The sequence below is a fragment of the Empidonax traillii genome, unplaced genomic scaffold, assembly GCF_003031625.1.
Source record: "Empidonax traillii isolate 1590-97213 ecotype Southwest subspecies unplaced genomic scaffold, ASM303162v1 scaffold239:size738852, whole genome shotgun sequence".
NCBI classification, from domain to species: Eukaryota; Metazoa; Chordata; class Aves; order Passeriformes; family Tyrannidae; genus Empidonax; species Empidonax traillii.
In genome coordinates this window covers 437,508-462,189 of record NW_020955432.1, presented here as the reverse complement: position 1 = coordinate 462,189, position 24,682 = coordinate 437,508, and the positions used below count along the sequence as shown (strand labels likewise).

Here is a 24,682-nt window from a genome sequence, read left to right as displayed (position 1 = left end):
ACTGTTCAGTTGCTGAGGCAATATTGGCACATTCCCACCAATGGACAGTCCTGGAAGCAGGGTGGATGGGTTACCATCATTTTAAGTGTGCCACTAAACACTGTTCACAGAAGAGCTGGCCAAGAGGGTGCTGAAAACACTGATGGCAGCCAGCGGCTTGTCAACACAGAGTTGTGATAACAGGAGCAGGCCTGTGCTGATGTCAGCCATGGTGAGCTCCCCCTGGAACAAACAGGGCTCCCAGGGGATTGCTCCACCCCAAAAAACAGCAAGCAACTCTGTAGCCTACCTAAAAGATCCAGAGATTGCCACCATTGCAGCCAAAAAACCCTCAAGGCAAGAATTAAATTTCTCCATCACTTTGTTCAGCATTGGGATTTGCATCACAGTTTTCAGTTACTGCATCCCAAATTTTATCTGATGCAGGTAATCTGCTCACAGGAAGATATTTCAGCTGTTTTAGGCAAGGGAAGCATTCAGTGATGCCACCAGGAGCAGCACAGGTGGTTTTCCCAGAACATTATGAAAAACCCTCCCCACACCCAGATGACTAGAAATTCTTTGTAAGCTGAAAACAAACCCCACCCTGTACCCATAGGGCCAGGGAAAGCACATGTGTCAGCAGCTGAGGAGACAGCAATGAACACAGCCTCTTCACCAGGGAGATGGGAAGGCATCAGGCTGGACTCATCTCCCTACCAAAAATTCCAGCCCTTAGTCAACACACTTTCCACTTGGACATTGGCTGTCAGGCAGTCAGCACCAGAGATTTACATCTTCAAAGCTACAATCATGAAGAGGTTTTAACAGTCACATTCAATTAAAGTTATTTCCTCCTTTAAGTATGTACAAACCGAGATGTGGCAACATTATGTTAATACTGAAGAATCAAAGTCAAAATTGCTGGGAAACTTCTGTTGGCTGAGGCACAAGACAAATTTTGCATGTTAGAGAAAGCTACTCCATATTCTAATTCACTGTTTAACATGACATTAGTTATGAGATTAAAAAATATCACATGAAGAAATACAGAAAAGGCTGTAGCAGGCGGCTCCCTCTCCATTAGCATTCCATTTGACAGTAGTTCAGCTGCTGCACCACATTCTGGTCTGATCTGGAGAGGAAGGGAAGTGCTCAGAGTCAGAGCAGGCAATTAAGCAAATATTCCAACCTTCTAATCCTTTTGGGTAGGGTGCTAGGGAGCTTTGGAAAGCACAGCTGTGATCACTGATTGGATTTCTGAATGCTCTCACATGAACTAAGCCACAGATACCACAGAGCCCAGCTGACTTTGCTCCCCAGCCAAGCAGAGGTACAGAGGAACGTGTCCCCAGTGTCACTGCTCACACTATTCTCCCAGAGGCCAAGAGTCCCCAGCTTTGATTCCTTAAGAATTTCAACTATCACAAGTATTCCCAGAACAATGGATACCCCAAGGGAGGGGGTATCCGGACTAAACCCGGCACTTTCTGGAACACTTCATTTTGGGAATTGAGCCATTTGACAAAGGAGCCACTGTGCAGGCTCCAGCTCTGAAATGAAAGAGCTCAACAAATCCCAGGCTTGGACCCAGAGCCTTCTCCAAGCACATCTGAGGCTCCAGTATCTGTGACCTACATAGATTCCAGCCACCACCAAGTCTTCATCTTTGCAGCTTGGTCTGCTTTTCCTGGAGGCTCCAAATCACCACGTTCCTAGTTCACAGGCCTGAAGAGTCCCCACAAGCTCTCAAGCTCAGAGCCCAGACCACTACTTTGCAGCCACAAATATGGGTAGTGAGGTCTGTGTTCATGGGTGCAGAACCTGTTCGCCCACGCTCACCTGGCCCCTCCAGCCTGCAGAACCTGACATGAAGGTATTCTGAGCATCTGAGACTGGAACTAGAAAAGGGACACAAGGGAGAGGTGAGAGCAGAGCCACATCCATCGAACAGATTCAGTTTTACTCTTAACAAAACTAAAGCACTGGCTTAGTCTCGCTGTTCACACGCCATGGCACTCAGGCCCTACTCCCTTCTGCCCTGGAATTCAGTATGTGATGATGACTCCCTGGCCTTCCAAGGAGGGTTAACAGTAACCCCCAACCTCCAGCAAAAGCATTAAATGTCACCAGAGCATCTCCTGCTGCTTTCAGGAACCTGCTCGCCACAGAAGAGACCACTTTCCTGCCTTGGAAGCTTTGTGCCAAAAGACTTCTTGGCTTCATTCCCCATCTTGCTTTTATTTATTCCTGTTTCCAGATCAGTGATCTTCTCTCCTTCCACTCCTTTCAACTTACCCATTGTATAGCTCCAACTACAAAGTAAACAACATCCACACCAAATTGAGAAGTCTCAGGGTGTTCTGCAGGATATTCCAAAAAGCTTCTTCTCAGGCCTTCACCTGTAAACACTAAGTACCAACCAGATAAAGCAGAGCTTTCAGCACTGGTATTTTTCCTTTTCCTCATTTGCCTCATGACACTAAGAGGGAGGGTGTCAATGGCAGGGTAGGAAGCAGGTAATGAGTGATTTAGAGTGGCTTGAAGGTGGCGATGAGAATGATCTGGTCAGTGTTCTGAAGATATTCCTGCAAGAGACAGTTTACCAAAGGTGTTTTTGGAAGAAGCCACTCCTTGCTGAAGCACAGCTATCTGAACTTCCTGAAAAACAGTGTTTACTTGGTCTCCCAGAGCCAGAAGGGCCTCCAGAGCCTGCTGGAAGACACACCACAGTGGCCTTGAAAGAAGCCTATCCACAATGCTGTGCTACCAGCTTGTGGAGGGCACACTCAAGAGGTTCAGCAAGCTGCTGCTTGGGTCGTTGCTAACCATGTCCATACTCATCTCTTTCCCCTTTCCCCCAGCCCTGTTACAGCCCAGAGGGAAGGACAGCTCTAAAGCAGAACAGGCCATGTTCCTCTTGCAAGGGCAAGATGGAGTGAGCAAACCAAACTGCTCCTTGCAGAGATCTTCTCACCCAACCAAGGACAAAATGGTTTTGGAGAAAACCAGCCTGGAGTTTTTAAACAGCTCCTGGCAGTCAGAAACTGACCTCGCCCCACGATATACCAAGGTGAGCACACTGCCAGCAGCTCCCTGGGAAAAATCCCACCTCTACATTTCTCCAAAAACCCCAGCCAAAGCAGATACTCCAAAGACTGCCCAAGGCTGGAGTTATTCCTCAACTTGGCCATCTTCCCCCACACTTGGCCTGGGAACAATTTTAGGCTTGGAACACATTACTGCATTCACGCAGCCACTCCCTGTCAAGCCAGTTGTTCAACCATCAGACGGAGGATGGAATTCCTAGGAACAGCAAAATGCCAATCTGTGGATGCAGTGCTTTGCAGGGCAGTCACCAGCTCAGCCTCTGCCACAATCAGCTCAAAGGGACTGCTGAGAACAGCTACACCACCCTACTGACCATGTCAGCTACTCAGGGTTAGTCCAGCAAGGGCTTTCACCTGAAGTGGCCTTGTGAAACACGAACCACCAGCCAAAAATAACCCAAATGTGATCACAGACCCAGAGCAGCACTGGACTTGTGGGGCACAGCAAGGGGGCAGTCAAGGAGCAGGTCTCCATCTATCTGCTCAACAGATTTGATTGCCAGGAGGACCCTCCACCAGTCAGAGTATGCAAGGTACACCTCATGGTGCCTCTGAGAGGGACACAGCAGGAGGGACACTGCTCTGCTCTTGTCACTCCAGTGTGAAGCACAGAACACACCCAAGCACAGACCCTCAGAACATGCAGTGGTCCCAGTATCACCTGTAAGGGGACTTATGTGCCCAGGGTCACTCCTCACATCTGTGATACCGCATTGGGAAACAAACCTGTTCAATCCCTGCTTCTACATTTTCCTGGAAACCACTTTCAAGTAAATATTTAGGTTGTTTATGTACCAGAGGCACAGTTTCAGAGGATGCACTGCCCGGTGAAGTTTCTTGGATCTGGGACACATCAGAAGACTTAAGCCAGACACACTGGGTGCTGACTGAAGATGAAGACCAGTGGAACAGGATGTCTCTACCAGAGGTCTCCTCTGTACAGCTCTGGCAGCCAGACAGGAGGAATGCTGTGAATGTGCTGTCAGGAAGACACTGATACAACAGGGAGAAGGGCCGTCATGGTGATGTAAACAGGGAGTGCTGAAACTCCCACGGCAGCCCAGGTTAATGGAGACCTAGAACACATGCTGCAGAGATAATTTTCCTCCTCAATATACCTAAAGACTGTTCTCCACTCTGTCACTCTATGACAGCAAGAGGAAAATCTCCTTTATCCCCCAACAGCCTTTCCAAAGCCCAAACCAACCACAAATGCTTTTGAAGATAAATTAACAGTCCTGTGACAAACGAAGGGGTGGGACAGTACCAAGTAAATGCCTTTAATTTTCATGTCTGATTTCTATTGTCTTCCAATGGCACAAAGCCGGTGAAGAGCTGGCAGCTCTTCTGTGCCTGAATCCCAGTCCAAGGGGGTTGGTTCACCCCAGAAACATGTGAGGCCCAAAGGGCTCCCTGCCCTGCAGCCACCCCCCCAAAGCTCCCACACTGCCTGCAGGGATGGGGCTCCACCTGCTCCAGGAGCATCACAGCATGTGCTAGAGGTGCCAGCTGCACTGGGATTAGCCTCTTGTGGCCCTCCAGGGAGGTGCAGTGGCTAGGACAGCCCTTCTCACACAGTGCCCATGCTCCACATACCAGGGCTGGTATCTCCAGCACCATCATCACACCAAGAATGAATCCAATCCTCAGGGATGTTTCTATGCCTGCCCCAGACACCCAGCAGACACAGGATGCCTGGGAGATGACAGCAGACAAGCTTCATACCTACAAGTCAAAGGCTCAAGATGGTGAAAAAAACTTTGTATTACAGCAGCCATAGGAAAAAACATTTAACCCCCTTTCAGCAACAGATTCAGTTCTATTTCTTTATCTGTAACCATGACACAACAGCACAGTGAAGGAAACAAAACAGTAATATGTTATTTTGGATACTGCTTTGTAAACAAACGTGTGGCCAGTTATCTAATTGTGGGAACACTAATGTGAGTAGGCTTGGAGCAGCAGTGCACTCGCAGGGTTATTTCACTCAAGAGCATCTTGCATCATCTCCATCAGGAAATTTCCAAGGAGTGCAACGTCAGCAGCTGGTGCTGTAATACACCTGGGAGAATCTGTGAGGGGCCATCTCCCTTGGGTCCTGCAGGACTGTCCCCTCCCACTCCAGCCACTCACAGACACAACCACGAAGACAGTTACAGGAGGTATTTCCTCAGCTAATTGTTAATTACATTAATTGACAAGAGATCTGACTCAGCTGCTATAGAGCCTCATGGAAGCTGGGCCTCCTACTCCTTGTAGCAGAAATGCCTTCTCCATGGGGAAAGGGTGTAGCAACAGCAGTGAGTCACCTTCCAGACACAGCAGGCCACCACTTAGACAGGATTAATGTTAGGACAGCCTACTGACTGCAGTATGATCTGTCTGCCCTGGCAGCTCCATACCAGGCAGTCATTACTGGGAACACTTTGAAGAGCTGCATACAGCTCACTCAGGCACCACGGGGCACTACGTGGAAACAAGCAGCAACATTGAAGGTAGGTCTTCCACACAAGTTAACACAGCGTGAGGAGATCCAGGAACACAGGACCACAGTCAATATCAGTGAGATCAAAGGGAAGGCTGAAAGAGAAACTCACGATTAGATGGGTGGCCCAATACAGAATATCAATCAACCACACAGTGCTCACTTGCTCCACCGCTACGTGAGTGTCACAGCCACAGATCTGAAATACAGAACACCTCCCCAAAGCTGCTGTCTGGCAAGACACATGCCTGGCACAGCAGCGTCCCCCCTCAGGATTTTTCAGTTTGAGAGAGTTTCAGAAGTGCTCCCTGTTCAGAATTCACAGACAGAGTTCAGTGCTATGGCAGTGCAGGAGCAAATGCCTCAATACAACTCTTTTGGGAGTTTTTGGGAGAATGCATTGGACAGCTGAGTACTCACATCCAAACTAAAATCACCCGGCAATTTGTTGTCTCAAGGACTCCAGTCTGAACTTTACCTTTGCTCACTTCTTCAGTGATCTTAAAGTATGCACATATTTAAAGGAAATTTCAACAGAGTATGAATTCACATGATCACTGGAAGCCTTGCCTTACCAGACTACCTGTTCTTCCATCCATTACATTCCAGGATGCCTGTCCTTTGCCTATCCAGGCAGACTGCAGCAGCAGTCCTCCTTATTACCACACTCAACAGAGAAAAGCACAAACAGCACTTCTTAAAGCTAGAGATGGTGTCCCCTGAGCAAATGATCCACCATTTCCTTACCCTGGATATTATCAGAGAATGCTCTCAACAATCTGACTAAGGAGAGAACTTAATTCAGCAGCCCCTGCCAGAAAAAACAAATGTGCCTTAGGCTTTGTTTCCTGCACATCAGACATCAGGAGTCTCAAGACACTGAAACCATTTGACACTTGCTTTACATTTCCCATATATAATATATATCCTCTGTGCATTAGGATCAGAACAGTCCATAGTTCAGGTGTGTGTGTGAGGGCAGTAAAGTGCAAAGAACACTGCAATGGATTAATAATTGCTTCTAATGTTGGAAGCTCTCAGTCTGACTGTGGCAGATTTAAATCAGACTCCAACCTGCCATGCCCCACTGGCAGTTTGTGCAGCCCTTGGACAGAGAGGGATGTTGACCTGTTGGTTCTCTGAAGGTGCCAGGAACAAGGCAGCAAACTGAGCGAACCAGAAGGCACAACCAGAAGCTCTGGAGGGAGACGCTTCAAGAATTCCCAAAAAACCATTAATGTATGTTCCCCCACATTAAGATGACCCAGCTGTCCCCCTTCCCATCCTGTCCCACTTACTGCCAGTAAGCACTGCAGGGCACTCTGTGCAGTCCCCCAAGGTGAACAACAAGCACCTGCTGCTTCTCCAGGCCAGACACAACCACAGCCTCAGCACACACAGCAAAGCCACTGCCTCCGAGGAGCAGGTACAAAGCTGGAACACCACCACTTGAACAGAGTAATTTCCAGTATGTGTGAGAACACTGGCCCAGATTTTCATGCCCTGGTACCCAGCAGCATACCAGGCAACAACTCAGATGTGTTATTAAGCACTCTGCTTAATCAATACTAGAAAAACCAGACATCCTGATCAGAAACTCCTGATTACAGAAATTTATTTGCATGTTTTATCAATGTGACTTCACCATATAGAGAGCTAATAAATTTATTCATAACTCTCACCTGTAAGACAAAAAAGGAACTTTACCTTCAGTTTTTAGATACTGGAACATGCAGAAACTGTACAGAGAGACTATAGAGTTCCCATATGCACAAGTTTTACTGCAGAACATGCTGAGTTCCACCTTCAGCACACACTGCTGGACTACTTCCTTCCCAGACTTTTGACTGTAGCTACATGGAAACCCCAACTCTGTTGTTCAGTACTTCAGAGATGCAGGGAAGCAGCAACCAAAGGATTTGCCCATGGAGTCAGTGCTTCCCAGCAAGAGAGGCTTCCCCGGCAACCTTCCAAGCCTGTTCACTGGACCTCAACGCATTATGTAAGGCAAGCTCCAAATCAAGGCAGCCATAAGCACCACATTCCAAGGGCAGGGCCAGCTTTGGCAGGAATCAGCTGTGGCACAGATGGACAGGATTGAAGAACCTCAGCACAAGAAGTCAACAGCAGCCACTGACCCTTCAAATAAGAAAGGCTGTTGGTAACCTGAAGCCAACTGCACAGAGGGAACATGCAGAGAATATATGACCACAGGTGCGCCCATGTCGCAGCACATGCAGGTATCTCCTAACCAGTACAGACCAGCTTCCTCCTGAAAACATTCACTCTCCAGGAAAACCTCAAAGGACTTGGAAAATCTGGTCACGGGCTTCAGTTATGGCTTCTAGGGACACAGTGCTGGAGGTTACACAGAATCCCACAATGACCTGGTTTGGAAGGGACCTTAAAGACCATCCAGTTCCAACCCCTGCCATGGGCAGGGACACCTCCCCCTGCCTCTAGGGCCAGGTGTACAGGCTCTCAAGTTTACCAGCTATTCCTGAGTTTCTTGCAGTCCTGCGAACAGGATTAAGCACCAGCCAGCCTTAACACAAAGTTGTCAGCTCTGCTTTCAGATCAAGCCATGCCTGACAGCACTACCAGCTGTGCTTCCCTCCAAGCTTTAAAGTTTCTCACAGTGCTGCACAACCCACTGCACACCGAGTCTGCCTAAAATATGCAAATCGTGACACAGAAGTGATTCACAGTCCTGAAGCATGTCACTGGCTAGACACAAAGATCACTAAGACTGAAAGCAGCCAAGTGTCACCCTTGTCCACTCTGTGCTTGCCCCACATCAGCACACAGTGCTCAGAGTGAGTGTAAAGAGCACAGGCAGACCTTGGCTCACTCAGGTATTTTCCTTCTGCTGAGGGGTTAGAGAAGCATGGACAAGACCAAGTAAATTCATTTCTCTTCAAACCAGCAGGAATGACTCTGTTGCCTTTTGCCACTCTTCGACCAGAAATTATGAAGAAATAAAGAGACATGGAAAAAAAAAAACAACAAAGTCCTACTCTGTAATTCTGAAGCATGGCAGCTTAGCCAGGTGAGAGCCTAAGGCTTCCAGACATTAAGTAAGTTCACCTTCAATCATCTGCTTAAGAGCGCTTGTGAGCTCCGCAGCATCTCTTCTCTACACATGTGTTTCGAGCACGAATCTGTATTTGTCAACCTCCACCTCTGGGTGAAGCTTGCAGGAGCTGTTGTCTGTACACAGGCACACACAGCCCTGGCTGCAACAGGATCAGGCAGCTCTGGTTTCACAGCCTTTATCAGAGATCACACACAACAACAACGACGACGTGATTTTCTCTCCAGGTCCTGGCTTGTAGCAGGCAATCTGCTGACTTACAATCTGAACAAGCACTTAGTGTCACAACCCTGAACCAGCTCCTGCTGCAAGAATGCCCAAAACTTCAGTGCTGGAAAAATGTCCAGACAGACTTGTAGCAATTTTCAATTTATCTTTCAGGCAGGAATGCCACTTCCCTCTCAAATGTATTTTGCAGAATTATTCTACAAAAGTTGTCAGTGCCCACTCACTCTTCCCTTTAAGTCTGGACACTCCACACCATCCTAGGTGGATAGGCGACCACCTTCTACAAAGATAGCTTTTAAAACTTGCTTGAATGACAGGACTGAATTTCAGAGAACTCATCAGACCACCACATTAATTTGCAGAATATTAGGTTTTATGTTTCTGTCCCAATCCTCAAGTTCTTACCCTACCTTACTTAGCACCTCAGCTTTTCCTTCTTTTCCTTTTTCAGAGGCCAGCTGAGCCCACCTGAGGGGTTCAAGAAACCTGCAGGTACTGAGGGAAGGGGTTTGGCAGAGGGGAAGAGAACATCACAAGGTTAAAACACCTGCACTGCAATCTAAGGTGGTCAGTGCAAGTAAGAGGCTGCAGACCAGGAGGCAGGAAAGCTGGGGCACTGGAACTCGCACAGCTGTGGCAGAGGACGGGGTCTCTGCCTCTCCTAATCTCCTGCTCTCCAAAGCAGCACAACACTGACCTCATTTTCCTTTGGCTTTGTAGCAGTAACCATGGAAAAAGCAACACCCAGTGATGTGCCACTCAGAACTCCTCCCATCCAGCCCATTCCAGAGCTGGATAACCCCGCTTCTCACCTGCACAAGATATCAGAAGCAACAGGGAAAGGAGAGCCTCCAGGCTCCCCCAAACAAGACCATTAATTCAGTCAGGTTCTCCCCATTTTTGTAAGACAGGTACAGGAGCAGAGTACACAGCACCTGCTGACAGACTCCAAGGATAAACTGCATTATCCAGAGTCCAGCAGTGAACATGGGATAGTGCTCAGGTTATCTGATGGCATTGCCAAAGTCATCACTGGCCTAAGAACAGAGCAACTGAGGCCATTCTGATCACAGATTCATCCACGGAATTCTCCCCAGTTAACTCCTTAGGGCACAAATTCGGGAGATAATGAACTCCATGGAGTCTTATCCTGAAAGAATAAACCACTTCACAGCAACTTGCTCATGTATTTAAAGAATTTGATGGGGATAACTGTTTAGACAAGCACATGACTAAGGACAGAACTAGTTTCTTCCAGGAAGCAATCTATTCATAGCCTTTAATGGACATCTCTAAATACTTGGGAATTAGCTGTTTTGGTGTATTAAGGGAAATTTCATCTTCCCCTTCCCATAGACGAGGTAGTTTTCTACACACACACTGAAAATGGAAAACATGGTAAAATATAGCTAAAGTTACAAACCGTGCAGTTTGGAGATGAGCTTTTAGCTCCTTTGCTGAACAGCAGAGGTCTGCCCACTGCAGCTGTAGATGATCTCAATCTCAGACCTTCACACACTCATTTTCTCCTCTACAGTAACCAGTGCTGGAAGTCAGAGTCCAGTAGCCTTGGAATGGGCTGTTCAACAGACCTCGTGGCCACCAGGACAGAGGTGACCAGGGACAGCAGAGAACGAAAACAATTCCTATTCTCCATGGTTTTAAACTAATATTGGTTATAAAGCAGGTTTTAGCTGCTGTTGGTTAAAGATACTATTTTAAGAACAGAAGCACTAAAAATTCAAATGATTCAAATGCAACTGGCCTTTCAGTCACATTTCCCCCTAAACAGAACACATATCAAACATTCCAAAGAAAAGGGCAAGGTGAAAAAAACCGTTGTCTTCATGCTATGAACTGTTTTACCCTTTCATCTTGAAGACCTGCAGTTCAGAAGACAAATTACCCCCCAAAAAAAAGTCTTGCCAGCAGAACTGCTGGAAAACAGTTGTGATCCTTTCAGGAAAACATCCAAAAATTTTTCGCACACTGAAAAAGTCAACTTGTTTCAGCCCACACATTACATGAAGTTTTGTCCTTTTTGTCTAAATACAAGGTTGCTTGAAACAGAGACAAGAGAGATGATGTACTGCTGTGCTTGCCAAGCAAGTGCCAGCCCTGAGATGGTAACTCAGAGCAGTCCAGGCCAAGCTGTGCAGGTGCCCTGCATGGGGTCCCTGCTGAGCAAAGTGGAGCATCCCAGCTCACCTAGAGACACCACACATGGGGGAAATCTGCACATCCCTTCCCTAACATCAAATATTACAAACAGAATAGTTACAGATAACATGCTTCTGTGACAGGTACGACAAAGCCCCTTGGCAAAAGGGGCTTTGTCAAAAAAATGACAAGTAACTGGAGAACATTACCTGCTTGCTTAGTCAGGCACTGACACTATCCTGCCTCCCATTAATCAGGAGGAGGTTAGTTAATATTTGAGTAGGCTGTTACAGCTCAAGACAGAGGATCACCGTGCTGTGCTCTCAACCAGATCCCTTACAAAAAAAATAGATAAAGCTGAAGACAAATACATGGAAAAGACACAGAGCTGAACACAACACACCCTCATAGTCCTTTGGTGACAAGTCACAGCATTTCAGCAAATAGGAACTTCCCACTTTTTTGGCAAGGAGTAGAATTAAGCCATGAAATAAGCACAATTCTCTTCTACATCACCATCTCCACTGAGCTCACACAAAAAGTGTTGGCTCTCAGCAGCCCACCTAATCCTACTGGGTGCTTAAGTATTCCCACAGTGCAAACAGCTGTCTCAGAAGAGTTGGAAAGGCAAGAGACTCCCAAAAGTTCTTCCAAGTGCCACCCTGGTGATTCATCAGCTCTTCTAACTGATGTCAGAGCTGGCAAATCCACATCACTGTACCTGTTCCCCAACCCAGGCAGCACCAAGCCCAGCACCGTGCCCAGAATGTGATCCAGTGGGTACCTGGGTTTTTAGCATCACAAGTGTTTGCCAACAGTGCTCAAGTGCAGCAGCACAGCAATCACTGGAGATCTGGGGTTTCCCTCCATTGATTTATGTAAGTGAGCTCAACAGCACACATGGTGATGAAGACAGTTTTGAGAAGGTGGGTATACTACATCTTTTCTGTCATCAGTAGTGGAGTAACAGCCTTAAAATCACAGCTGTAATTCAGGCTCATTAAAAAAGCTTCAAATCTTCACTGAAACTTATTGAACTGCTCTGTTTGCTGCTCCCAGCTATTGATTACTGGGGTGGGTGGGGTGAGGGGGAGTATGAACAACTGCCTCCCAGCCACTTTTCAGCAATGCCACAGCTTGTGACATCACGACTGTCTCCATGGCAGCACAGCAACATAACTGAATTGAAACAGGAGGAGGCCAATTAGAACAGGAAAGCTCTTTTGTAGTTGGAACTACAGTAATTAGCAGAAATAAGAGACGCTATTAATGAAAGGATATAATTCCAACAATAAAAACCTTGCTTTTAACTTGCCAGGTGAACCCAAAACCCCCAAACCAGGGCTGAGTACAAAAGTCCTTCTAGACTGGAAACCCCATGATATCATTAGCTGCATATCCAGCTCCACAGAGTGCTGGGCACAGCCTGGGTCTGTGAGATCATTTTTCATCTCCCCTCACATCAAGTTCTCCTCTCCACTGGAGCCTGCCTACATCCTTAGGAGGCTGCTCAGCACATCATGCTCAAGGAAAAGCCCCCAAACTGAAGTGCTTTCAGCCTGCTACAATAAGCAGACACACCTGTGTGTGGGGGCACACACAAGAAAACAACCCCAGGCCACCAATCCAGAGTGACTCACACCAGCTAAGTCTCCACCTTCGAGGATGAAGCATACTCAGGGTTTGGAATAGACGACATGAACAAAATCTGGACCCTCTAAGTATGTACATTGTTTTGTTTTCAACCTCCAAATCAGAGACAAACAGGAGCAATCTTAGCTAGTGTCAGTTAAGTTGTGACAGTGCAGCTGGGGGCACATCAAGCCGAATGCGACTCTGACTGATCTCCACTCTCCATCCTGTGGTGCACATTAATCAGGAAGCAGTTGCTGCACTGCCAGAGATAAGGTAGCTGCTCTATTGCTCCAGAGTGGCCAGGAACAACACACAGCTCGTACAAACTCCCCAGGGAGAGCCCACACTGTTAGGAGTGTACCACAGTCAGGCTCTTAGCCTTGGCACCTCCACCAGATTCAGCCAATAAAGACCAGCTACACTCTGTACATTTACCACATTTTTCTTTTCTCAAGCAAGCCTAAAAGCTGCAGCAGGCCAGGCACAAGCTGAGTGTAAACTTTCCTAAAAAATAAGCTCGAAGGTATAAGGCACAGCACAAAGTCAGGGCACCTGGAATGAGGAGAGCTGCACCAACACAGGAGCTCAAGCACAGCGACACAGCACATGCTCTGGCTGGAGATGAAACCTCCATGGGTAACGCTGCTTCCCACAGCCCCTGTAAGCAGAACTCCTGTGCTCTTCTCCTGCAATTCCATGGCAAAGTGAGGCCTTCACTGCTGGCAGGGGAGACAGAGCACACTGGCACACTCATGGCATGTGGAGGCTGGGCAGCAATCTGTTAAACAGCTGCTTTGTGGTAAGAGGCACAGCTGGCTAAAACTGAGTCACCTTAAAAAAATGCTGAAAAGCATCACACCATAAGAATTAGGATAAAAGATTTAACTAGTATCTTCACAACTGCAGAGGAAGCACTTCTCAGTCATAATTCACTCAAGTGAGTCTTTGTACAGAACACTTCCAGCCCCTACATCTCAGTCAAGTGCAGTTATTTCACACAGAAGTAGAACTTGAGGTAAGGCATTAACAGTGACTGGGGATCCTGCCGGGATTCACCCTCCCATTAAAAACAAGGCATCCTCTGGCGCACAGCTGAGAAATGGGACAACAGGACTTTCTCCAGCCTCTGTCACCAGTGAAAACAGTTGGTTCAGACAGCAGACAAACCTTCCTGTACACACACAGCTTCTGCCAGGCAGCACCCCAGTGGTTCCAGCTTTCACAGGCTGGAGTTCAACTCCTCAAAAGGCTGTAGGTCATTTTTTAGTTCATTCTGGCCTCAGTGTTCCTGGTTTACCAGCTCATTCACCCAGAACTGTAATCACATGCACCTGCTGCCTGAACACACCATCACCCACAACCAGGAGATGTTTGCTAACAGAGCAAGAACCAGAACAGAGCAGAAAACATGATTTTCTGTATGAACCAGGCCTTACTGCAGTAGAAAAAGGCATTAGCTACAGAAAGGAAAGAGATCAGGCAGAGGCAGAAATAACCAGCTTCTAAAGTTATTTTTAGAGCTGCCTCCGCCAACACCAAAGATATTCAGAGCTATTGGAAAAAATTAAATTAAAGGTAAGCACACAAATAGTGCCAGAAGAAAGCAGACAGTGCTTCAAAGTTACTGCTGCCACCAGTGCAGCAGCTGTGACAGCTGGCCCAGTTCTGTCCTTTGATTTGGGACAGCATCATCTGGGCTCTGCTTTGCTGTGTCAGTGAGCTCAGGGGAGCTGTGCTACGTGTGCTGGGACACAGCAGGACGGTGTCACCCCGGCAGTCAGTGCTGTGGGACGGGCTGAGCACAGCCTGGACAGGGGAAAGGACAGGAAGCACCTCCATTCCCTTTGTACAAGGGGCTGTTATCACACAGTCAATTAGGCTGGAAAGGCCTCTGAGACCAAATCATGGCAGTCCAGTCTTTCCTTAAACACTTCCAGAGACTGTGACTCCACCATCTCCCTAGGCAGGCAATCCTACGTCTAATCACCCCTTCTGTGAAGAGATTCCTCCTGATATGCAGCCTAAACCTTCCCTGGCACACACCTTGAGGCCGTTTCCTCTCATCCTGTCCCTTGTTCCCTGGAAGTAGAGCCCGACGCCTCCTCCCGACACCTCCTCCCCCCCCCCAGGGAGTTGTACAGAGCCAGAAGGTCCCCCCTGAGCCTCCTTTTCTCCAGCTGAGCCTCCCCAGCTCCCTCAGCTGCTCCTCATCAGATTTTGAGCTCCATCCCCTCCCCCAGCTCCTTCCCCTCCCTGGGCGGCCGGGAGTGCTGGGCACTGTCCCCGCACTCTGACAGGCACAGGGCGCTCTCTCCGAGCACGACCCGGAGCTGGCCCGGCTCGGCTCGGCCCGGGCACCTCCCGGGGGCGGCCCGGCCCGCGCTCACCTCGCCCTACGGCCCTGCTGCAAAGCGCGGCGGCCGCAAAGCGCGCCCGGGGCCGGGCCGGGGCCGCCGCCCTCCCTCGGGGAGCTCTGAGGGACCCGCCCGGGGCAGGGCAGTGCCTGTCCTGTTTGTGCGGCCGTGGGAAAGCCACTGCACACAAGCACTGGGCATCGCCCAGCTCCAGCCCACGGTTCCCGAGGTCCAACAGAATCATTAAGGTTGGAAAAGACCTCCAAGATCATCCGGTTCAGCCTGTGACTGAACACCACCTTGTCAACGGGACCAGCTCACTGAGTGACACACTCAGTCTTTGCTTAAACGTCTCCAAGGGTGGTGACTCTACCACCTCCCTGGGCAGCCCCTTCCTGTGTCCAGTCCCCCTTTCTGTGAAGAAATTCCTCCTAATGTCCAACCTAAACTGCTGCTGGCAAAGCTTAACTATATCCTCTTGCCCTGTTGCTCACTTCCTGGGAGAGTAGGCCAGTCCTTGGCCCCCACCCCATTGCCCTGAGGATGCTCTGCCTCCCTTTTATCTCCTAACCCTGCAGATTTCTTCAGTCCTGATGTCAACCTTGTTCCACAGAAGCACGGCAAACAGGAATTGGAGCACCACACACATGAACAGCCAGAAGCAGGGATCCATCCCAGCTGGTGCCTGCACAGGGACCCAGTGGGTCAGGTGGAACACAGCACCATCAGACCAGAGCGTTCACCAAACTCACACTGCTGTGCATGGCTACAGGGAACAGCACTCACAACAGCAGCCACAAGCAAGGTGACTACTGACACATCTCCATCCAAGCCTTTTGTTTCCCTTCCCCAAAGCTCTGATTTCCCCCGGTCAGCCTGAGTTAGTGTTTGACTCGAGCAAGAACAACTCCTGTGAGAGAGCAGGGCTCTAAGGGCTGCTCTGGCAGCCTCCCCTTAGCAACCTGGGGCACTCTGCAGCACTCATCTCCAGCGAGGACCTTAACAGAGCAGCGATAAAGGCTAATGTGTGGGTAACAGTGCTGTTAGCAGCAGCGCCTCCGGGACAGCTGGTGAGATTGTAGGGTGACAGTGAGACGCGGATGTGGAGCCTGGTGCCAAGCACAAAGGCCAACAGCAGCAGTGCCTTGGCCAAGGCAACAGACTGCTGGTGACCAGAGCTCTGCTTCCCCTCCGCTCAAGGCCTGGCTCTTGGCACACTCCAAACTTGAGGGTTACTGGAACTCCATACTTTGGAAATAAAGTAGCTACTTTGTCCAGGACCAGAGCTACAGAGGTGCAAGCAGTGTCCAACACCCTTTTACTTCCAAGAGAGCAGCTTTTCAGGCACTGGGAAGAGTTCTCCAGCTCTGTTCGACCAGTACTCATCTCCTCAAATCTACCTGGAAAGTTCCAGTCCACACCGTACAAGCTGGGCGTTACAGCAGCCCTGCAGTGCTAGGGAGCTTACTTTGCTCCAAGCAGCAGTGTTAAGAGGCCAGAATTCCCAGCCCAGGGCCCACTGCTGGAGTGGCAAGTCAGACAAGACAGCACTGGCAGCTGTTCAACAGAGCACACCAAAACCTGGGAGAGTTCTTGGACAGAAATGTTGTGACTTGGGACCCCGTGTTTGGGCCAAGCTGAGAAATTAAAAAGCCTCAGGGTTCAAACAAGGAAAAAGAGGCTTCCCAGCAAAACAGCTACTCAAGTGACCTCACAGCTCTGCAATAAAGTGCTCGTTCCCAAGCTGTCCCACACATGCTGCTCTCCGCAGGAGCAGCACTGACCAGTCTGGCAGCCAAGCAGGCAGGACACAGCAAAACAGAGGCCTTCAGGAAAGGGTGCAGGGACTCCCTTGGGGACAGTTCCACAGCAGATTTTGGGACACTTTCTCTAGCTTCAGACTCAAATAGTTGTCCTACATGTAGGGCCTAAGAGGGATGTAACATCCATGCTTTAATGTCCCAATTTTAACGTCTTTGTAGAGACGCCCACTCTGGGAAAGGAGTTTAGGCTTGGAGTTCCCTCCTAAACACAGCAAATACCTGGCTGTTCAGTAAGATCTCAACCACTCCCAGAAAAAAAAAAAAAAGACAAATAACACTGAGAAGTTTGACTCATCTTATGACAACAACTTGCACTAAGAATTTGCTTTTATCAATTCTGAAATACTTTTCAGCTTTCATCAAATATTACTTTCCACTATGACAGTGCAACAGTAAAAAGGCCTAAGCAACTTCTGATCTTCACTTTAATTCCAGCTCTGACAGACCTGCACCACAGGTAAGAATTTGCCTTTGAATCATTCACCACTCTGTAACATTCACCACTCAAGTTTTTCAGTCGACTTCAAACTGGAGAGACAAAACAGCAGCTTAAGCTTTGATCTCTTAGAATGAGGTTCAGAAAAGATCACTGCAGTGAAACCTGGATGTCTTAATGAAGAGCACTAAATAGGATACACAAGATTGATTTTCAACACATCCTTGATGCGAATACTAGTGCTAAGGTTTAGAGTTTATGCACCTTCACAGTGTTGACAGCAGACTAGCGCTTACCTCACTGGTTCTAGTGGAAATCACAAACGCTGTTGCAATGATGTCTTTTGGGTTTATAAACCAGACTCTGGCAGGGCAGAAGTGAAGCACAGGGCTGAGAACCAGGTCAGGATTCAGCCATGGGGCTGCTGTTCCTCTTGCCCCCAGCTTCTCCAGGGGACAGGTTGACTTACTGCACCCATCTGCACTAAACATAATTAATTAATTCCACAAGACAAATTGAAGCAGACAGAATTTCCACTCTTCTAAGTATTTTCTCCTCTCCTAAAACAAGCCCATGTGCAAATCCCCAAAAAACTTCCACTTGTTTAAAGGCAGCTTATGTCAAACCCTGGTATTCTGTACCCCCCTTTTTCCTCTCTCTGGGCGACAGGCTGGCACGGAGACTGGGAGCGAAAGGAAGGATAAACTCAATCTTTCGTGAACTGTTCTGGAGAGACCCAGATGAGAATTCACCATTCTCATCTCCAAGTGCAACTACAGCCCTCCCAGAACTTTATCCGACAGCCTGAATTCTAATCGCCTTTCCCAGTGAACAGCAATCATACTTAGCATTGCTCCCCTCCCTTTTAAATCTACTCTGATGGGAAACACACTGACAACTTTTCACTGCAGAAATTAAAGTGGATTTTTCTTGAACAAGGCCACCCGCCTGCACAGCCTTAATCCTTCCAGCTCACATATGTCCCTGTAACTTGCACTGCTCTGAATCCAATTATGCCTCCTCAATCCATTAAAAAAATATTTGAGGTTGTTATGCAGGTTGCACAGAGCAAGAGTATCAGCTAAAGAGGCACAAGCAAGCCCTGCTTGATGCCTCCCCTCTGCAGGCATGCATGGTGTGGGTTATTAGAAAAATTAAATGTCACAGAATGACTTTCACAGTGTCCAGTGAACTAGTTCCAAACTACAAAAGTCTGGGCTTAGACAACAGGAAAATCCATATGGGAGAGAAGACTTGACACACAGTTATTTGTAAGGACCTGGCACTTATCAGTTATCCATTACAAGCTTTTATAGCTCTCCTGCTCTGGCAGCATGCGCAGGTAGGAACAAGCTCACGAGTAGCTAGTCTGGTCTCCCATGCCTTAGACTGGAAGAGCAGAAAAACCCTGAGCGAAGTCATCAGAAGTGTCCACTAATCTAAACTGCACGCACAGATCAAGCTCCAGAGTATCCAAGGACTCACTCGCGCACAGCCGTGAGTGAAACACAAGCTGACAGGCTGTGCTGGGACACCGGCTATGATTCCACGCAGGTACCTGTTGGTCTCCCAGTGTTCCGTACTTTACCAAATTCTCCAGGCAGACAATCCACATATCACAGAAATCAAGTTCTCCCATTATCACCTTTGCTGACCAGGGTCACAGGATCTCCTTGTCCTTTCCCAGCTGGCAGAGTGCCCAGCAGTTACTCCCAGCACTTCCAGGGTCACACTACAGATCACAGCGTCCTCAGCTATACCACAAACTTACACTGCCGCTACAGAAATGGGACAGAATTAGGAAGCTGGATGCAAAAATAGCAGATGGCACTTAAGCACTTGCACCTTACAGATGAATTTTTAGGTTTTCCATGACTGCAACATATCAAACGTATTCTGCATGTAACCCTCTTCCGAATACCAAGGTACACATACACCAATACTTTATCTGAAAGCAAGCAGATCACTAGTTAAATTTTAGATTTGATCACTAGTTAAATTTACTTTTCTCCACACGTTCAAGAACATGTAACTTCATAGCATCAAATTCCTGTTGAAGAGGAATTACCAGCAAAGTAAATTGGACCCTCTGGAGTCAAGTCTGCCAACTTACACGACTTGGCAATCTGGCTTGTTAACATCCCACATGATTGGAATTTATTTTAGGATCCAATGCCACATGCTGTGGGGTTTTTTTTTCCCTTTTCTTCTTTCCTTCTCCAAATGACAAGCTAAAGCCCAGGATTCAGAGGTCCTAATTCCATTCCTGTCTCTAAAACACACCCTGGGGTCTAGGTTCTTTGCAGAATAAGTAATATAAGTCCTATCAACAGCATCCTGCACATAATCCTTCTTTTTGAGCCTCTCACTGAAGACTGGAGTAGAAATTAAGAGCTACATTTACTTACTGCTCACAATCAACCCTAACATCCCCACCCTCCTGCACAGCACACCGATGGTGAGCTGCATCTGCAGTTAAATCCGGAGGGATTCAGCCTCAGCTCCTGGACAGGCCGGGCACCTCGAGGCTGGGGTGCTACACCAGGTACCTTCAACCAGGACCTGTTCTCCCAGGCTAAAAAAAGAGACTTTCCAGAGCCAGCTCTGGCCAGGAGGTGCCAGCTCCCTGCGCTGTGAAACGTCAGACTTCAGCTTCGTGCCTCGCCCAGGCAATTCCTTTTTCTTTTTCGGAAGAATCCGAACGCCTCCCCAAAGAAGGGGCTCGTGTTCCCCGGCAAGGAACACACTTAGGGAAGCACCGCTTCCTTCCCTCCAGCACCCAGGGTCTCCTCAAGGGCCCGAAGCGCTGGGCTGGGCACCCGGCCCGACCCTGCACGGCCCCCGCAGGGTCGGGGACGGCGGACTCGGCGCTTCGGGGCTGGCAGAGAGGGCAGAACCCGCCCCCCCCGCGGCGCAGGCGGCATGCGGGGGAGGATGGAGCAGCCCCCGCACCCCTCCCCACCCCGGAGCCGAGCGGGGCGACAGCGGGACCCCCCCGCGGCGGCCGCGCAGGTCCCACGGAGGGCCGGGACGCGCGTGGGAAGCGGAAGGGGCGGCGGGCCCGGCAAGCGGCGGAGCAGCAGCAGGAGCGAGGGAGGGAGAGGGCGGCACCCCCGCCCGCAGCCATGCAGGGCCCGGCCCGGCCCCCCGCCCGCGCGGTCACTCACATTGCCTGAGGAGCTCCAGACACAAAGCCATGGGAGACACAAAGAGGGGCGGAGGGGACCGGAGAGACGCGGGGGGCGCGGGGCGGGGGCGCTCGGCCCGGCCTGGGTCCCGCGGAGGGGAGGAAGAGGAGGACGAGCCGCGGGCCGGGGCCGCTCCGGCTGCTCGTGCGGAGGGAGGAGACGCGCGGAGCCGCCGCACTCACCGCGCCCGCCGCTCCGGCCGCGCGCCCGGGCGGGGCCGCGCATTAAACCCCCGCCCCGCCCCCGCCGCGCGCCCCGCCCCGCCCCGCCCCGCGCGGGTCCCCCCGCCCCGCCCGCCCCGCGGGACCGCGCCCGGCACACGGGGACCGCCGGGGACCGACGGGGACCGTGGCACCCCCGCGTCCCGCTCCCGGCCGGGGGGCCGGGGGGCGCTGGCCGCTCCCAAACCGGCGCTGCCGCGGGGGGAGCCGGGCGGTGCTGAACAAAGCGGGCGCCGCTCCCACCCCACGCGGAAGCTTTGTCTCCTTGTCGCGGTGACATCTTTCACAGCGCGGCCCCGGCTCCACCCACGCGCGAACGTGCGTTTGGATGAAAGAACCCCCGTGTTCTCCCCGCTCCAGCCGTTCCTGCCCCCGGCGCCGGCGGGATCCAGGTGGGCGGTGGGCGTCTACCCACCCGCCACGCACCTGCTGCAGGATTGCCGAGAGGAGTCCTCCGGGGCAGAGGGAAATACATGGAAAGGAAACAGGGGGACCGGGAGGTTTTCCTTGAGGGTGTTTTCCCCTGGTACGAGAGATTTGCTGGTGGAGTTCTGCCCCGATGGGCACGGGGAGGGGGAGTGGAGCCTCACTGGGTGCGGATGCTGTGCTTGGGACTGTGCCTTTTACCTCTCCTTGGGCTGCCTGATCAGGGCTGATGGAGGATGAGGGTGTGGAGGGGAGCGGGGCCGGCACAGTGTGCAGAGCCACCCCGAGTTGGCACCCTGGGCACTGACATGCTGGGTGCTGGAGCAGTGTCCAGCTTCATCCCTCCGATCCTGTTCTGAGACACACGGAACTGAGCACCCAGTTCGCCTTGACACGGGGCTGGCGATATCTCTGTGAGACCAGAGCCACGCCATGCAGTGTCTGACTGAGATGGGCAGCGGGTGCCTGCCAGCCCACCATGGTGTGGGCACCTGGCCCTGGGCAGGGCCCCTCGCTGTGCGGGCAGCCGTGTTGCCACGTGGCTCCTGCCAGCAGCACGTGTGCCGCCCCGGCTCCTCGCTGCTACCATCACTCCTTGGATGGTGTGATTTATTGATGACTCGCTGGGTTCCCAGCACTCGGAGAAGGGCTAGTCTGCAGCAAGGAGCAATCAAAGCGCCATGGGAAACACTGCACTGAGCTCACATGCTGAACCGTCGCCCCCCTCGGCATTCAGAGACCGAATTGCTGCAGATTTGCTGCTTCTGCTTTTGGAAGCAGCAGCACAATGGGGCTGAAGGAGGATCTGGTCGCAGCATCAGCCCTGAGCCTGGGGACCAACAGCCCAGGACCTCCCCCTCCGCTGCCTACAAAAGAAAACAAGGAAACTTGTTTTCAATTCAGGGGCTCCCAGGAGTGGGGAGCAGCTCAGGACTGAGAGCCCGTCATCCACATGAACTGCGAAGCCCCGAGCCAATCTGTTCCTGAATCCTCAGGAATACCCACGTCATGGCTCAGTAGACGGAAAAGGTAATGGAAGAGCATGAAGGAGAGGAAAAGCAACGCCAAACAAGAAAAATACATACAAAGAAACCCTCATTTGCCTGTGCTGTCTGACATCCTGCAAATGCTCCAGGCTGTTTGCGTGGCCTCACTCAACCCCACCCAGCCCAGTTCTCCTGGCACAGGTGTGTGTGCCTCAGCTAAGGCCACCGGCTGCTGCTGCCCCAGTGATGGCACGAGCCCTGTGGCCACAGGGAGCCGCAGAGAGGGGCTGAGCAACACACACAGCAGGGACACAAAGCAGCACCTGAGGCTGTCTGGTGTCAGGGCAGCTCTGTGCTCACTTGGCTCACATGGATGGCCAGTGCGTGGGGGTGGCACCAGGCCCCTCGGCCTGAGGAGAGACCTCAGGTGTCTGTGTACATGGACAATTGCCCCCCACCCAGCCTCATGCATGGATTCCTGTTGCTGCCCTTCCAGAGGCCCCAAACGAGCCAAAGCACCCCTTGGTGCTTTGATTTCTCCTCTCCCATGAGGTCACGACTACTGACTCCCTTTCCTGCCATCAAGGCTGATAAAAGCAAGCAACAAGAAGGACTTGGCTTTCTGACTGTATCAGCAAAGGGAAATGCTGGCAGCTGTCTTTGTTTCTACTCCTTTGTAGATGGTCCCTGCTGGGAGAAGGCAGGCTTGGCCAAGACCTTGGAGCTATGCTCACCTCCCCTGCATCTGTTTGTGCCAGCACAGCATCATGTGTGGCTGCAGCGCCCCCCTTCCTGGGGATCTGTGTGAGTGACATTTCTGTGCGACTCAAACCCATTGCAACTGTTTTTGGGTGCCAGATATGCGCCTGCAGCAGGCAGTGAGCTTGCTGCCTGTGAAAAAGCTGAAATCTGTCAGCAAAGAGCATCAAGCACGGAAAGACAGGAATGGTTTGGGTTTAGGGGTGGAGCTGAGAGCGAGGTTGTGGCCATGGCACAGCTTCCTGGGGAAAAGGGAGTGCTGTCTGGGCGCAGGGCGGTGGTGGAGTTTCCATAATAACAAGAAAAAGATCAGAGGTGAAAAATGAACTGGCAAATGCAGAGAGAAACAGCTGTCATAAATTTCTTTGTGTCTCCCCCACACATGAATACATCATAGAACATGTGTACGTGCCCTTTTTTCCTTTACACTGACAGAGCATGCAAACACACACGCACAGACACTGCCTCCCTCTAATCCCTCTCCTGCTTGTATGTTAGAGAAAGCTATTTCTGGAACGTGAAATCTAGGTCAAAAAGGAGAAAATCTGAAGGGAATGGTAAAAGTCCCTCCCAAAGACCATGTGGGGTCAGCGCGGGCCAATGTGATTAGTGAAGGGGCTGCAGCGATGCTTCATCCTCCGCCCTGGACACTCATGTGCAGGCTGAGCAATGGCTCCTGGCCTAGTGGGAGTTCCCTTTGCCTTCACACCACTGCTTCTTCCCCACGCAGAAGAGAAGGCCATGACAGCTGAGAGAAGAGGAACAGAAATCACCTTCCTACACAGAAACCAGGTTCACTGTGCACAGAGGAGGAGGAGGAAGAGCTACATGAACTTTCCCAGAAGACGCATGGCTTTCCCAGAAGCTGTGGAAACATCTCACAGTGAGACAACCCTTGGGGACTGGGCCATCACGATGCTGTGACACTGCACAGATGTGTGCAGGCACTTTATCCTTCCTCCACTAAGCATGGCCCCACTGCCCCTGCAAGAGCATCAGTGCCAGGGGACCAGGCTGGCACCTGCTTTATCCTGGGGCAGGGCAGGGTTCCCAACACAGCCATGGGCCCGAGAGCCAGCTCTCCAATTTAGTGATTAAAAGGGAAACAAAAGCAACACAAAGAAGACAGGAAGTAGGTGGGAGGCAGAAGGCAGCTGTTCTATCCCAACCTTGGGAGTTTCTCTCCTGGTTAGTGCTCTCATGCCCAGCCTGGGCTTGGCAAAGTTCTGGCATATGGATGGGCCAGAAGATACATGCAGCCTTGGCCTCCCTGGAAGAGATCTGGGCACAGGATAAGGAGCTGGTCACGTGGGCTTTCTGGGATCAGGCTGCTGAATCTCAGGGCAGGATGCTCTGAGCAAGGGTGGAGTTACCAGATGGCACATGGGGGACTGGGGAGAGCTCAGGTAGGAACTGGCTTGGTGTGAGCTTTCCTTGCTGTCTTTGCTTTGCTCATCTCTGCTTTCCTGTTTCTCCTGGATATCAAATATTCCACTCTGCATTGCAAGTAGTCTATTAAACAAGCAATTCCCAGAGCTGCCCCTAATAAGCAGGAGCGGGGGCTGGGGAGCCCTTTGTGATGCTCCCGAGCCGGTGGGGCTGTCACCACACGCCTGGCAATTAGAAGAATAGGCTCCACTGGGGCTTTTGAATCTCCGGCTGAGCAAGGCACAAAGCTTTGTTTAAGGCTGATCAAGGGCAGCTCATCATCTGTCTCGATGGCTGTCAAATGGGAGCTAATTGCCTTGTAATGTGCCGGTGACACAGGCATTAATGGGAGGAGCTGTGGCAGAGGTGT

General features: G+C 50.6%; 1 protein-coding gene across 6 annotated transcripts in view; it reads right to left on the bottom strand.

Moving 5' to 3' along the window:
• DLGAP4 (DLG associated protein 4) overlaps positions 1-24,682 on the bottom strand; it is a 150,773-nt gene that overhangs the window by 20,984 nt on the left and 105,107 nt on the right. Inside the window, exon 1 of one of the 6 annotated variants that reach the window (XM_027888497.1) lies at positions 20,472-20,637. The exons of the other annotated variants lie outside the window; for them this stretch is intronic. Coding sequence (XP_027744298.1) covers positions 20,472-20,502 — 31 coding nt within the window. The 5' untranslated portion in view covers positions 20,503-20,637. Of the gene's footprint in view, positions 1-20,471; positions 20,638-24,682 lie in introns of those variants that run through there. 6 annotated transcript variants of the gene reach the window in all.